The following is a 15626-nucleotide window of genomic DNA, read 5'->3' on the forward strand; positions in this document are numbered from 1 at the left end:
GTCGTCCGATTGATTTAGCTGACGGATTCGCGCGTTTTCGTTGCCGGAGAATTTTTTTCCCCCTGTTTTGGAGCGTCTTGCTGGGTAGTGCTTTGTGAAGCCCAAGCAGGACAGTTCGGTTTTGCGTCGTCCGATTGATTTAGCTGACGGATTCGCGCGTTTTCGTTGCCGGAGAATTTTTTTCCCCCTGTTTTGGAGCGTCTTGCTGGGTAGTGCTTTGTGAAGCCCAAGCAGGACAGTTCGGTTTTGCGTCGTCCGATTGATTTAGCTGACGGATTCGCGCGTTTTCGTTGCCGGAGAATTTTTTCCCCCTGTTTTGGAGCGTCTTGCTGGGTAGTGCTTCGAGAAGCCCAAGCAGGACGGTTCGGTTTTGCGTCGTCCGATAGAGTTTGTTGACGGTTTCGCGCGTGTTTTCGTCGCCGGAGATTTTTTTTTTTTTCCCTTTGTTTTGGAGCGTCTTGCTGGGTACGTATTTGGGAAGGCCCAAGCAAGACGGTTTATTTTCGGGACGCCAAGAAGTTTTGCTGTCAGTGTCAGTTTTGTGTTCAGTCGAGAATGGATGGCCAACTGGTGAGTTCGTTTCATGCTTATGATAACACATATTTTCTTGAAAGCGTAACTTTTATGTAATATTAAAACAAACTTTGTATGGTTTGTCACTATAGGTGTCGGCATTATGCTTTTTTCTTATACAATTTGAATATACATATATTTTTCTCTTTTTGACATTATTAAAAATTATCCTTTGAATTGTTCGACATTGTGAATGTTGACGTATTTTCTAAAACTTCTACCATATCGAGACAAAATGCACAGTAATACTCATATGTAATTTTCAAACAAACTATGTATGGTTCGTCACTACAAGTGTCGGCATTATTCCTGTTTCATATAAGTTAAAATATATACATGTAATTTTCAGTTTTCGTCATTAATAAAAACGTCTTTTGAATTGTTCGACATTATAGATGTTGACGTAATTTTTCCAAAAACTTCTCGAGACAAAAATACAAAACTAGCTTTAAATACAAGTCGTATATTTCCCCCTTGTCCATGGATCGCATCACCGACCAGAGGTGACTCCCAGATCTTTTCCTTCCTCACTAATAAACACCCTTCCCGTGGTGATTGTGGAGATGCAGAGGTATTCTCGGTCTCTAGAAGCAACAATCATTACACCCTAACATTCCTTCCCCATCCCAACTGACTGTAAGGACTTGGCCGGCGCCGTTATTGATCAATAATATTAGATCTGCTAAAATTGCACTTCGAGAGTAAGCGGAAACTCCCATCCCTTATTCATTTGGATCGTAGTGCAATTCTTACCAGTTCCGATCAATCACGGAGTAGCAACCATTGACATGTACAGTCAGTTTATGCTATGCTATGCTATGCTATGCAAAACACCCCTTTCTTTTTACCTTTATTTTTGTAATAAAAAAAACTTTGAATGGTTGGACACTACAAGTGTAGACTTCCGAAAGGTTCACTTTATTCAACAAACTTTGGATGGTTCGTCACTGTAAGTGTCGGCATAAGAATAGGAGTGTTAGGAATGTTTCATTTAGGTATTTGTTCAACAAACTTTGAATGGTTCGTCACCCCAAGTGTCGGCATAATCATGTTTATATCTCACAAATAATTATTTATCATGGTCTAATTGCTTATCAAAGTGAATCCTGTGACCCAACGATCCTCCCCATTAACAAACATCCCTCCCAGTAACCTTTGTGGAGATGCAGAGGCAAACACGGTCTCCAAATAGCAAAGGTTACACACTAACATTCCTTCCCTCAATCCCACCTGACTGCAAGGACGTGGCCGGCGCCGTTATTGACCCTGTATAAATAGAGGCACTGAATTATGCACACTGAAGAAGATTATGGCCAATCCCAGTCAAACTTCTAGTTGATTCTTTGTGCATTTTCACTGACTTCGGTCAATCACGGAATAGCAACCATTGATATGTGTAGTCAGTCTAAGCTAAGCTAAGCTAAGCTAATAAGCTTATCAGTTTCTGGAAGAGAAGCTTCCCAGCTTCTTGAAAAAAAAAACTTCCCTGCTTCAGGAAGGAAAGCTTTCTAGCATCTGGAAGAGAAGCTTCCCAGCTTCTGCAAGAGAAGCTTCCCAGCTTTGGGAAGAGAAGCTTCCCAGCTTCTGGGAGGGAAGCTTCCAAACGGGATTATCACAGAAGGCTGAATACAGTATAGCCTACTACAAAAGGCCGAATGCACAGAATGCCGAATCACAAAAGGCGGAATCACTAAAGGCCGAAGTATAAAAGGCCAAATTACAAAAAGCCGAATCACAGAAGGCCCAATTAAATTTACAAAACTAAAGAATAAAGCTTGGATATGAAAAGAACAAGTCCATGCTTTGTTAAATGCAGTCATGTCAGTAAACAATGCAAAATTTACATGCGGCGAAGCATCCAAGCATCTGGAAGAGTAGCTTCACATCTTCTGGCAGAGAAGCTCTCAAGCTTCTGGAAGAGAAGCTTTCAAGCCTCTGGAAGAGAAGCTTCCAAGTTGCTGGAAGAGAAGCATCCGATTCAAATAAATGAAACGAATACGTCTAAATTTTTAAGGTTCTCCATTTGATTATTTTCAGATTGAATAAAAAATCTCTTATTGTAAATCACATATTGATCACATGTTTTAACCTAAAATTGTGCTAACAAAAACCTCCAACTAACCCCGCTTTTCGTTCTTCGCGACAATGGAGCAAATGTTCTTAACTAGTCGAGGAGAAATAAATAGCTGCCACCATCTACCGCTTCATGAGAACAAAATTCAGAACAAGTATTAGAAGTTTTAGCCGTCGAAAACAACGATGTGACCCAGTGTGAGGCGCCTTTACCAAACTTGTCCAGAGATTTATCAAAACTATTCATGGATTGCCTCGAGAATATCTCCGTGAATTCTTGTAAGGACTTCTTCTTTGAATCTACCTGAAGATTTTTTAAGTTCTTTTTTTCGGATTTTGTCCATTTTTTCTTCAAAGATATTAAGTAAATCTTGTTCGTGTCGTCATCGAAAAATTCCTGAGATATGTTTCCTGTAATTCTGTATTCATGGCAATTATGATAAAAAATTAATATAGATATTTGCTAAATTTTTTTTAAGGTTCCTTGACGCAATTCCAATTTATTTCTTCCTATTTTATATTCCTTGGCGCAAATCCATTTATATCAGGTGAATTTCATCACATCATCAGTGTTTTAGAAGAATTCTTTAATAAATTTCCTATATATTTTTTTGAAGAAATATCTAGTGAATTTCATGAATCAATACAGTATTGGGCAATGCATTTGTAACTTTTTCGATTTTCCACACAAAACGGTCAACTTTGGAGTCTTAAATGGGCCAATTTGAATACAATTTTGAAAAGCCTCCAAAGTTGTCCACTTTGTATTAAAAAAGAGGAAATAGCGTTACAAATTTCCACAATTCTCAAGGATATTTCAAATCATGTTTTCTCTTTTTTTCTGGCCCTGAGACAGGGCTTGGTTATCAGTTGATTGTTAGTAGGGGTCGTCCATTAATTACGTAAGATATTTTTGGCGTTTTTTTTTGGAAAGTGTTGCTTTGAAAACTAAGCCAAAAATTGAAGTTTTTGTAACTTTCAAATGGTAATGGTCAATTCAGATTGTTGTAGGTCATATTATAACGAGTGAAAAAACAATTGATAAAGATCAATTAAAACTCAATAAAATGTTATCCACTTTTTCTATGGAACCTCTTAAACTTTGTAAATCTTGTTACTTTTTCATTGGTCTCCTCCCCCTTGGATCGTAACATTAATGCGATAACTCTCAAACAGTTTCCCGCAAATAAACTATTCCATAACTCGATATTTCCATGAGTCTTTTCAATACCGACTCTTGACTGTATATTTTTCTTCAAGTATATTTTTTTAGAGAAATTCTTGGATGAATTCTCGGAGGAATTTTCGGAGGCGTAGAATGAATCTCTGGAGAAATATCTGAGAGAATCCCTGGAAGATTACCTAGAAATAATCTTGCAGTATGAATAGCGATTTTTTGGAGGTATTTATGGAAGAATTCCTGGAGGAAATTCTTGAGGAATCCCTTAAGGATTCCGTGAAGCTATTTCTTGTAGAATACCTGGAGAAATTTCTGATGAAATCCCAAGAGGAATTTCTGAAGAAATTAACATGCATTATGACTTGTCGAATTCATTATTTCATATGCAGCTAATGAAAACGATGATATCAAAACATCTAAAAAAGTTATCGTTACTTGCTCGGGTTGCAATTTCATATTATAATAGCAAATAATATTGATATTAAGTTACAAATATAATTTTGATAACATTATGCCATTATGATAACAGAAGTTCAGACTTACCCGCATCAATAATAGCCTCGTATGTACACTCGAGCAGCATTCTCATCTGCGGGTCCATACACTCCGCCTGTTTTTGATGAATTTTGAAAAACTCTGCGTCCAGGTTTTGCAGGTCTTCGTCCTTAATTTTGCCGATCCTGGTCGGGAGGTCGTACAATCCCTTGGGCCACCGGCGGTCATCGTCGTTCACCATGTCGACGCCCTCCATCAGGTTGCGCTTGAACTCTTCGATGTTGGAGCTCTCCGGCAGGCGGCCGGAGAAGCCTGTGATGCAGATGTCATCCTGAATCTGACAGCCATCGTAGTGTCCCCCCAGGTCCCTGGGGACACCGCGGCGGGTGTCAGTAGTAACATCGTCGAAGCGGGCTGGCATCGTTGCGCCTTTGTTGCGTCGTGTTTTCTTCTGTTTGGAACGTTTTCCGCGGGAAGGAATGGCGGCCTTGTCCGCTGCACTGACGATCGGCTAGAGGGTGTCCTGCTTTCTGACCAAGCCGCGAAGTGCTGGACGACGTCTAGTCTATCTGTAATTGGAGTAGAAACAGAAGCAACAACACAAAATCAATTAGCAATCGAAACCTCACAAGTGCATTTCACCCATTTGGTGGAGAAGGGCAATTCAATATGCGTTTGGAACCGCGTTTATGGCAGAGGCCGTCTAATTGACGGCAAAGATCGCCGAGGAATACCGGCACGCTTTCTGATCAATTGAGATTGATTTGATTGGGTGCCCGTAGTGGCTGGCGTGGCACACTACACCGCCAAGAGCACAACACGCATTATATCAAATCAACCTCAGCTGATTCGATTAATTCAATTATGTGGCATGATTGTGATCTCTGGTGTCAGTCTGTTGTTATCACACGTCCAATTGGCACACGTCGCCTCTCCGGTACACAGGAGTAACGCTGGAGGATTGGGGCACACGTTTTGCGACTGAAGCCAATTGATAAACGTGATAAGTTGTATGGGGAGGGAGGATGAACTGATTAGTCGTTATCGTCCAGTCGAGAGGATTTAATTTAGGCATAGTTGATTCGGACATTCGTTGAACCCATGGTGATAAGGTTGGAGATAAGAATCCATTCATAAATTGCTCAATACAATGAATGAACTAGGATGTTCCAAAATTGCCCTTATGAAACATATTTTAACATTTCGCTGATCGTTCATGATAACTTTATTTTTTGATATGTATTAAAATATCCCAAGCAACATTCTAAGTTTTGTCAGTCATTTTTCTGACTTAAAACCATAAATTGGTAGGTACCGATATAGAATCGCAACTAGGATATGGTACTATAGATAGTCTATTTCACATCGCAATGCAGCCTTGAAAGTGCTGTGAGCAAACATGACCCGTCGAAATAAAGACGTCTTCGATTAGAAACTGGTAGTGATCAATCAACAAAGTAATAATGACAAAAAATATGAAAACAATGACTTAAAGGTGATTTAAAAACTACAAACAGCAGGTCCGTATCGACTTTAGAAAATACTTGATTGAAATAAATGGTTCTTGTTAAAATTACTACGAATGAATTCTTTGTTGATAGATACGGATCTCTGATAGACAACTGCACAGATTATTTAAAAAAATAGAAAGCTTTATTAGGCAGGGCCTTCCTTAGCCGAGTGGTTAGAGTCCGCGGCTACAAAGCAAAGCCATGTTGAAGGTTCGAATCCCGGTCGGTCCAGGATCTTTTCGTAAAGAAAATATCCTTGACTTCCCTGGGTATAGAGTATCATCGTACCTGCTACACGATATACGAATGCGAAAATGGCAACTTTGGCAAAGAAAGCTCTCAGTTAATAACTGTGGAAGTGCTCATAAGAACACTACGCTGAGAAGCAGGCTCTGTCTCAGTGAGGACGTAAATGCTAAGATGAAGAAGATTAGGCAGGGCATATTGAGAGTATCCTGCATTACCACCGTTTATTACCAAATATGAAATCTAAATCAAATTGTGCCGTGCAAGTACCATATTCTGTACGGATAAGCAAGTATAATTTGAATTACTTCAATAGTCAAGAATTTCAACTGCTGGGATATTTGTTGAAAACACAATTCTAATCCCTTGGATTATAAATGTTACAATGATACAATGAATAATGTTTCGAACTTCAAGTTACAATTTTGAATGTAAAAACGATGTGTAATAAGAATATGGAACAGACTGTTCAGAATATGACCCTATCTATAATACGGGGCTAGCTCGGTAGTTGATTCAGAACAGGAAACAGTTCATATTAAAATTGAAAAGTTAATTATTCATAGTCTTTCATCTTTTGTATGACCGAAAACCTCATATTACTCCACAATAACTTATACATTCAACCCTGTTATCTCCTCAATTTTTCGTAAACTGAAAGCCTTGACAAATTCAAAACTATATTAAATATTAGATGTTGTTTATTGCTTAAGTTCTGGTGACTAGACTTTGGAATTGTTGTTATGCCCCACTGGAAGTGATTACTTTGCCATGTTTCGGAAAATATGATATTTTACAATGACCGAACAATATTCCAGGCCATTTCATTAGCGATTTGTATTATGATTATGTAGATAGTAAAATGTAAATTGCAACCCATTTCAGGTATCAAATTTTCTTCAAAATTTCATAAACATATCGTTGCCAAGATAAAAATGTGTTATCATACGCATGAAACGAGCTCACCAATTGGTAATCAATCCTTGACTGAACACGAATACCTTTTCACATCTTGATTCCGTCGCTCGCTCCACAGCAGCAGCATGGAATGACCACACATTACTCACTGGCCAGAGAAACTCTAGAATGAACTAAAATGATATGAAGAACGAACTCGCTTTGGGCTTTACGAAGCGCACTGCCCAGTCGTGTCCTAGGCTAGTGACCATGGTTAGCCATGCAACACACAGTGCTTAAAAACGCAAAAACAAAAACACGATCATCAGCTTTTTCGATGCCAAAGATTAATTTTTTTTAGATGCGAATGTAACCAGAGCTTAACATTTTCCTTTTGTTTCTTTTCTAACTGTCATCTGGCTTAGACCTACCGATCCATTCAGCCAATACATTTTCCTTTGTAATCGAACGGTCACTCCGACTGCGAAACGTCAAAATCTTAAAACTAATAAAAAAACCAGCTTATCGCAGCTGTCTCATCGATTGTCTTACAAAGGATTTATTGTGATTCTCAAATAAAACCCACTTTAAAAGTACAAATACGCCCTTAATTTTTTTTCACAGAGATTTTTATAGCTTACATTGTTTTAGGGCTACGTGTCTATTTTAGAAATACAAAGCTTTGCTCAATAAACCAAGATAAATCTTAATTTTTTGTTTATATTTTATTGTGGAAAATTTTTGAAATTTTTACACTAAAATAAATCGAAAAGTGGGAGAAATGTGTATATGCATCAGGATGAGTCCACCTGGAAAACATATGTAGCACAGATATTTTAAAAACATAGAAAAATTGAAGATTTTATCTAGGTATGTTCACCCATGTTTTGTATTTTGAAAATATTCACGTAGTCCTAGAAAATTGTAAGCCATAAAAATCGCTGTGAAAAAAGTTAAGGACATACTTGTACCTGGCACCTGGTTGGTTCGATCTCATCGGTCGACAATATTTTTCTTACAAACAACATAAAAAAACATTAACACTTCAGTCGTCGCGCTGTTGTATTTTGTACAACACTAGTGCAAAAAGCTCGCTTTTCATTCACAACAGCAGCGTGGTGGTTCTGACGGTGGCAAACCGCGCGACGACTGGAAGGTTAAAGTGTTTTTTATATGGAAATCGCAATAAACCATTAATTATAGTAGATAGAGATAAAGTGTTTTCGACAACTTTGCTTCATTCAACATTTCCAAAAACTTTGTCCAAGCCAATCGACAAACAGAGAAAATAAAAATTGTATCGCATTTATAAGTGAATTAATCAATTAGAATAATTCGATAAACATTCAACCAGTACAGGTTTTAAAAATATTTGAAAGATAATACATGGATTCTACTAGGAATTATAGAACAGAATGGCACAAAAGTGATCAACTTCACCCCATTTTACGGTACCAAAGTTATCTCGTTTTATGGTACCATGGTATCCAAAACCCATGTCTGTTCCAGATATTACCAGAAAAAGCTGGTTTTCAGTATCGAGTCCTAAGCACTTATCATTGTTCGAGTTTGAAACAGTCACAATGATATTCTTTCTTCCAAACAATTCAAGATGTGTGTCATTACGCCCGTGATTTCGCATTAATTTCGCTAATTTTCTGCTTTCGCTGACGATCACGTCACCGATTGTAGTGCCTCATTCAACCACACCAACCGAACGACGAAATGATGTAAGCCTAGATATGCGACTCCGAAAATTCGCTCCGCATTTTTTTTCGACTTCCCACCTCAAAAAATACCTGCAGCTCAGTTCGACCGAAGAAAGCATTTGCGCAGCGGCAGAGCCCCCCTTTCGGCAACTCTAGGTTACCCCATTTTGATTGCGCTTTTTTTTGGGGGGTTTGCCAAAATAAAGCCCGGCGACGTAACAGCATACCGAACGAATGAGCGCTCGAAACCATCAACATGCTTTTTGGCATAAATAAACAACAGCACACCTTGGAGTAACAACATACGACGAGGCTCTGGGCTTAGGTCGTTGAACTCTTTGGACATCGCTAATCGTGCTCGCTACGTATCGTACGGTTTCTGGTGATAATCTGATTTGGGTGGATTTTAGTTAGGATCACTAAAATCCTCTGAAAGCAGATCATCATCAGACCCTGCAATACCAATAGTGTTACGTAAAGCCTATCTTGCAATAATGAGACATGTTTTTGGCGTATCTTTGATATTGAGAGATGGACCGTAACCTAAAATGCATACATAACTCATTTTATTTTGACAAGGGCTACACGGAAAAAAATTCTGTGGTAAAAATGACTATTTTAGCTGACTACGCCCATTCTTGAAACTACCATGGAATTTCAGACCAATTCACTATGTTTACGGTACACCCCACCACATTACTGGTACATTTGACAGAAATAATTTACAACAATCTGATTTCGACTACAGACATGGTAAAATTAAGCGCATTTCTGTTCTGCTGAAAATTGCCGGTGCGAGCGCTTAAGTTAACCCCCTGAAATGGTAGTTTTGATCGCACAATTTTTTTGCGTGTATGTTAAAAAAAATACACACAAATTAAAATTGCCAATAATTGGGTGCTAAAACCGCACTACCACTATTATTGTACACTGGATCAGCCATAACATATTTATGAGCGTTTTTTTTTCAATCACGAGTTCACAAGCAATAACGATTTAACTGAATGTTTTTGATTAGCATATTTTCCTGACAAATGGAAAAATGCTAAGGTTGTTCCAATTTTAAAACCAGACTAAAATCCTGCAGAAGCTTCTAGCTATCGTCCAATCAGTTTGCTTTCCTCCATCAGTAAACTTTTTGAAAAAGTAATTTTGAACAGAATGATGGCCCACATCAAAGAAAATTTAATTTTTGCCAATGAACAGTATGAATTCCGCCATGGTCAATGGACATTCGACTACTCATCAACTTTTACGTGTATCAAATTTGATTCGTTCCAACAAATCTTAAGGCTATTCTATTGGTGTTGCTCTTCTAGACATAGAAAAAGCATTCGACAGTGTTTGGCATGAAGGCTTGATCGTAAAATTAAAAAACTTTAATTTTCCAACATACATTGTTAGAATAATTGAAAGTTATCTGTCAAATCGTACACTTCAGGTTAATTATCAGAACTCCAGATCAGAAAGACTTCCTGTAAGAGCTGGTGTTCCCCAAGGCAGCATTTTGGGACCAATATTATACAATATTTCCACATCTGACTTACCTGAGTTACCTCAGGCATGTCAAAAATCCTTGTTTGTGGATGACACAGGCCTCTCCGCCAAAGGACGAAATCTGCGTGTTATCTGTAGTCGATTGCAAAAAAGTTTGGATATTGTGTCTTCATACTTGCAAAAAAAGGAAGATTTCTCCTAGTGCTTCCAAAACTCAACTAATAATATTTCCACATAAAACAAAAGCTCTTTATTTGAAACCTTCAAGTAGACACGTTGTCACGATGAGAGGGGTTCCAATAAATTGGTCAGATGAAGTTAAGTATCTAGGGCTCATGCTAGATAAATTTAACTTTCAAAAATCACATTGAGGGCATTCAAGCCAAATGTAGCAAATATGAAAATCTATCTCCTTATTAATATAAAATCAAAATGTCCTTATTAATATAAAAGCAAATATGTTAAATCTATCCCCTTATTAATATAAAATCAAAACTTTGTCTTAAAAACAAGGCCAGCCATGTTGTATGCTGTACCAATAAGGACTAGCTGTTGTAGTACCAGGAAGAGAGCTCTGCAAAGAATTCAAAATAAAATTTTGAAAATGATTCTGAAGCTACCTCCCTGGTATAGTACCAATGAGTTACATAGAATATCCAATATTGAAACATGTCAAATGTCAAATTTTTAACAAATTTCAATAATTGACATAACTCAAAGTAATAAATGAATAGATTCATGGTATCATCATCAAAATTGTAGATTTAGACGAGATGAACAAGTTTTCTAAATTCATTTTGTGTGAATGGCTTCCATATTTTCAGATCAATCGTATATATTTAGTTGTCAAAAATGTTATAACTCATGACTCAAGAATAGGATATATTGAAATACAAGTTAAGTTTGATGTGCTGTGAAAATTGAATTCAAATCGGTTCATAAATAACTGAGATGCAGTCAACTGAAGTTGATCATTTTGTATGGAGAACAATAAGTAGAACTTTTAGGTAAGCAAACGTTCAGTTAATAACTGCGGAAGTAATCATAAGAACACTGTCCAACTAGAGGCGTAACACCAGAAGAATCACCTCTTCATCCTTTACCCCAATATTTGAAAGCCCGTTCAAACCGGATAGTGGAATTGATAACCCTATAAAATCGCCAATCACAATTTCCAGGTTCAAGGCAACATGTGAAGATGACCTTCACTGGAGCACACTATATTGCACTCCACCGGGCGTCCACAGCGTGGCGTGATTGGCCAAACACAAACAAAAACAAGATTAGACCGGGGTAAACTAACAGCGCCGCAAAAAAAACACCTATTCGCAATTACCTGGGTTACCTACCTACCCGACGAACAATGCATGTTTTACTACCAAACAACTCGCTGGCAAAGTGGGAAGACGATGCAGGGTGGAAAGCGTTGTTATATTAGAACATCTAGTTTGTTTATGGTTTCTTACGAGATGGGAATCTCAAACGTAAAATACCTAAGTAAGGATGTATTATAAACTAAACTAATTCTCTGGATGTTCCAGTGACACGTTCCCATTTACGTGATTTTTCCCAATTCTTCTAGAAAATGTGCTTTGCAATCCTTCAAACAAATTTTATTGTTTTTTACGAAAGAACGAAAAGTAGTGCAGAATTTTGAGATGCATGGAACATAACGGCAATAAGTTCAGCGACCCTAAAAATTAAGTAAACAGCAGTATTTTGGAACTTGAGACAAAAACTTGTTCCGCAGTGATATTGATGATTTAACTAAGCCACATTAACCTCTTCTGTTGGGTATTTTGTAGGAAACGCTAGCCAAGGCCATCATACTTCGATCTATGATGAAAAATACCTTCTCAAAAGCTTTGGTATTGCACTGTTATAATCGAAAGAGAGCGAGATAGGGGAGAAAATCTCATTGTTACATAGGTCCTTTTGAAAAGTTACGTGATATTTGTACTTACTATGCACTCTATCGACGATTGCATAAGGAAACATACATTGTTGCACCTTTTTGTAGACTAAAGTTATCAAAATAAGCTGACTATAGTGACTCAGGCCACTCAAAAGTTACTACCATCAACGATACTGTTCTAAATATAACCTTTAATTTAAACAATTTGGGTGTGGTGCTAAATCATAAACTGACATCCGTACCACTCTTAGCATCGACCAGTCTTCGGATGCGCTTCCTCTGTGTAGATTAGCTATCGTGAAGTTGTTCGGAAATTTAAAACTTGCAGCACAGGTTTTTTAGAATGACATTAACAAATATTTGCTACAATATGTAAATCGTTGCAAACTGTTGGATTCACATCAGCCGGATTGACGTGATATTGATTCGCAAGCGAAATTTCCGAATGTCGGTTCCTGAAACCGACTATTTTCGATTTCCTTGTTGTTTTGAATATTCATGTCGTTCCTCGGAATGTTACGCAGTAGCTAACCACGAACCGAAATCACTGCAATAATCCGGACACTGTCTAGTTCTTGGATTTTACGAATTTGATAAAACGTTTTCTTCTTCTTTCCTTTAAAAACACATCTACACAGCCTTCTTCTCAGCTGAGTACTCTACGAGCACTTCCGCAGTTATTAATTGAGAGCTGTCTTCGCTGATTGACCATTTTTGTATTTGTGTAGGAGTCTTGAAACAAAACTAAGTTATAAACTGTTCCATCCATGTCTCGATACAAGAAACCCAACCGTAATGGGATACATTTCGCTGAACCTACTCGAATAACAAGGGGACACTTGTATTTTCTTGGTACAGTATACGCAGTCAATGCATATTACAGTACACGTGACGTGAGCCGAAGTCATACGATTCCCAAGCACAGCCTAGTAATGTCTTAGAGGAATCGAACAAAAAATATTCAAGAACAAACATCCTCCTCCCGTGAACACTCAGCAGGTGCTATCAGGTGTAGCTCCGGTCTTCCTGGCGTGAACCATCCACTCGTACCTAACTATTAGGTATGCCTTCATAATTCCCATTCCATCCATCCACTAAAACAAATCACGCACGACCCCATCTCTCCCCGCTCGCGCTCGTTTGTTATCGGCATGGGCTTGTCGTTTATGGCGCATGTGTGTCGACGGCTGCAAAATTGCGCGATCACAATTTGACGATCGATGTTTAGGTTGTTGATGTCTTGTTAGTAAAGTATATACTAATAGAGTGGTTCAGAAAACATTTTTGTTCCATACAGCTCATTAGATTTTTGATTACATTGAAAGTGTCCCCGAGAAATTATTAGCTCATTTGGATGAAAGCTGAGATTACAAAACATTTCAAATTTTGTAGCATGAACATAAACATTAGAGTGATGCAAATTATGAAATTTTTGCTCCCCTATGCTTGAACGATTTTTAATATGGTAAATAGCATTCTCCCAAAGTTTGGAATGATTCGGAAGAAATTTGATAATGGACACGCCATTTGAAGTTTACTATACTATACTACTACGCCAACCTTTTGTGCTCAGCCCTCTATTTCTTCGTCATAATATTTTATGGAAAAGTGAACAAACTCTTCTCATGTAAATTTTTTCCAGCTACAACTTTGCCGAAGACCACATTTTGATTCGACGTCAGGATAAATTGTTATTCATCATCATAAAGCGGGTTTGTATGCAGCATGCTTCACCAACTGTTCGGCAGGCAACAGTGCTGCTCCTGGCGGGAAGAATAGATCACGGTAATCCAGGCTACTATGTTATACAGCAAAAAAGCAGTGTTGCTCTGAAAACAATTGAGTGACCATCTCAGCATGATCTACACCTTGAAATCAATAATGACAAATTATCCTAATCTCAGTTTAAAATGTTATCTATCAGTACGTCTGCACTTTTTATGTCGAACTTTTCAAAGGTTATTTCTAGTAGTTGCGATAAATTAATGAAGGGAAAGGTACGCGTATCGTCAAAATTATATAAAACAGGAATTGGGATTTATGCCTGCCTTCAGGTTTGCCACGATGAAAATATGTGTTATCGTAAGCATGAAACGAGCTCACCAGTTGGTAATTCGTCCTCGACTGAATTCACTGACAGTCACAAACACGAAATCAACAAGCAAAAGGTGGGATTCAAAATCACTCTGATTGCTCGCGAAAAAGAACCCGACAGCTTCTTCGCAAAAAAAAACATTAAATTTTGTATGAGAATCATTATGGGAAGAACAAAAAGAGCACTCAATCAGTTTTACTTTGTTTTACTATGTGTTCTATTGAGAGCTAATACCGTGTTAATACTTACATTTGTCACCGCTTGACATGCAACATTGCTACCAGAAGAGCACTCAAATCATGGCGCAGTAGACACCACAACGATTTTAAGTAACTGCAGATTTACGATCATTTTTCAATGAGTGGTTCGTGAATAACCAAGCAGGCGAGACCATTTTTCGTTTTTACGTCGTTGTAGTGCTTTTTTTCGGCCTGCGCTTCGTTTCCGGATAGTTTGTTTGTTTTGTTTTATTTACGACATTTTACACCGCTTGGTGCATTCGTGTCGATTTTTGCGTAGTAGTTTGTAAATAACCAAACAAGCGAGACCGTATTCTTTGTTTTCGCGTTGCCAACGTGATTTTTTCAGCCTGCGTGTCTTTTGCTTGGTAGGGGTTCGTGACTAACTAAGCAAGCCAGATTGTTTTTAGTTTTCGCGACGCTGGAGTTCGGCCTGCGCTTATTGTTTTGGTAGTTGATCGTGAATATCCAAGCAAGCGAGACCGTTTTTCGTTTTCTCGTCGCCGGAGTGTTTTTTTTTCGGTCTGCGCGTCTTTTGTTTAGTAGTGATTCGTGAATAACCAAGCAAGCAATACCGTTTTTCATTTTTACGTCGTCAGAGTGCTTTTTTCGGTTTGCGTTTCTTTTTCTGGATAGTACTTTGAGAATAACCAAGCAAGTAAATCATTTGTTTTTGTTTTCGCGTCACCGGAGTGCTTTTTTTTTGGTCTTTTATATAGCAGTGGTTCGTGAATAACCAAGCAAGCGAAACCATTTGTCGTTTTAACGTCGTCGGAGTGCTTCTTTTGGTTTACGCTTCTTTTTCTGGGTAGTAGTTTGTGAATAACCAAGCAAGCGAGATCATATTTTTTTTTTGTTTTCGCGTCGCCGGAATGTTTTTTTTTCAGTCTGCGCGTCTTTGACATGGTAGAGGTTCATGAATAACCAAGCAAGCGAGATCGTTTGTAGTTCTCGCGTCCAAATACCGGTGAGATTTTGGGTTGAGCTGGGACCATCAGGGCACCCCAATATAACGATTTGAGCAGGGAGCTTGGGACTGCCTCCTTCCTGTTGTTAACATTTCGTTGATAAAGGGCGGGCTCTTCCAACCCCAGCTATTGGGAGTATTCTGTCAATCGAGGCCTTGATTTTATAGTTGTTCGTGAAAGCTTCCTTCTGGAAGAAGATTCTCTTCCGCTGAAACGATTTTCGTGCGA

At 38.3% G+C, this 15626-nt stretch overlaps 1 protein-coding gene across 1 annotated transcript in view; it reads right to left on the reverse strand.

Annotated features, from left to right (window-relative positions):
• The window catches only part of LOC5568814 (fatty acid synthase), a 57754-nt gene that overhangs the window by 22046 nt on the left and 20082 nt on the right, over positions 1–15626 (reverse strand). The window contains exon 3 of the mRNA XM_001658130.2: positions 4370–4890. Within this exon, the coding sequence (XP_001658180.2) occupies positions 4370–4742 (373 nt within the window). The 5' untranslated portion in view covers positions 4743–4890. The remainder of the gene's footprint in view (positions 1–4369; positions 4891–15626) is intronic.

Source organism: Aedes aegypti, chromosome 2, assembly GCF_002204515.2.
Source record: "Aedes aegypti strain LVP_AGWG chromosome 2, AaegL5.0 Primary Assembly, whole genome shotgun sequence".
In the NCBI taxonomy this organism is placed as follows: Eukaryota; Metazoa; Arthropoda; class Insecta; order Diptera; family Culicidae; genus Aedes; species Aedes aegypti.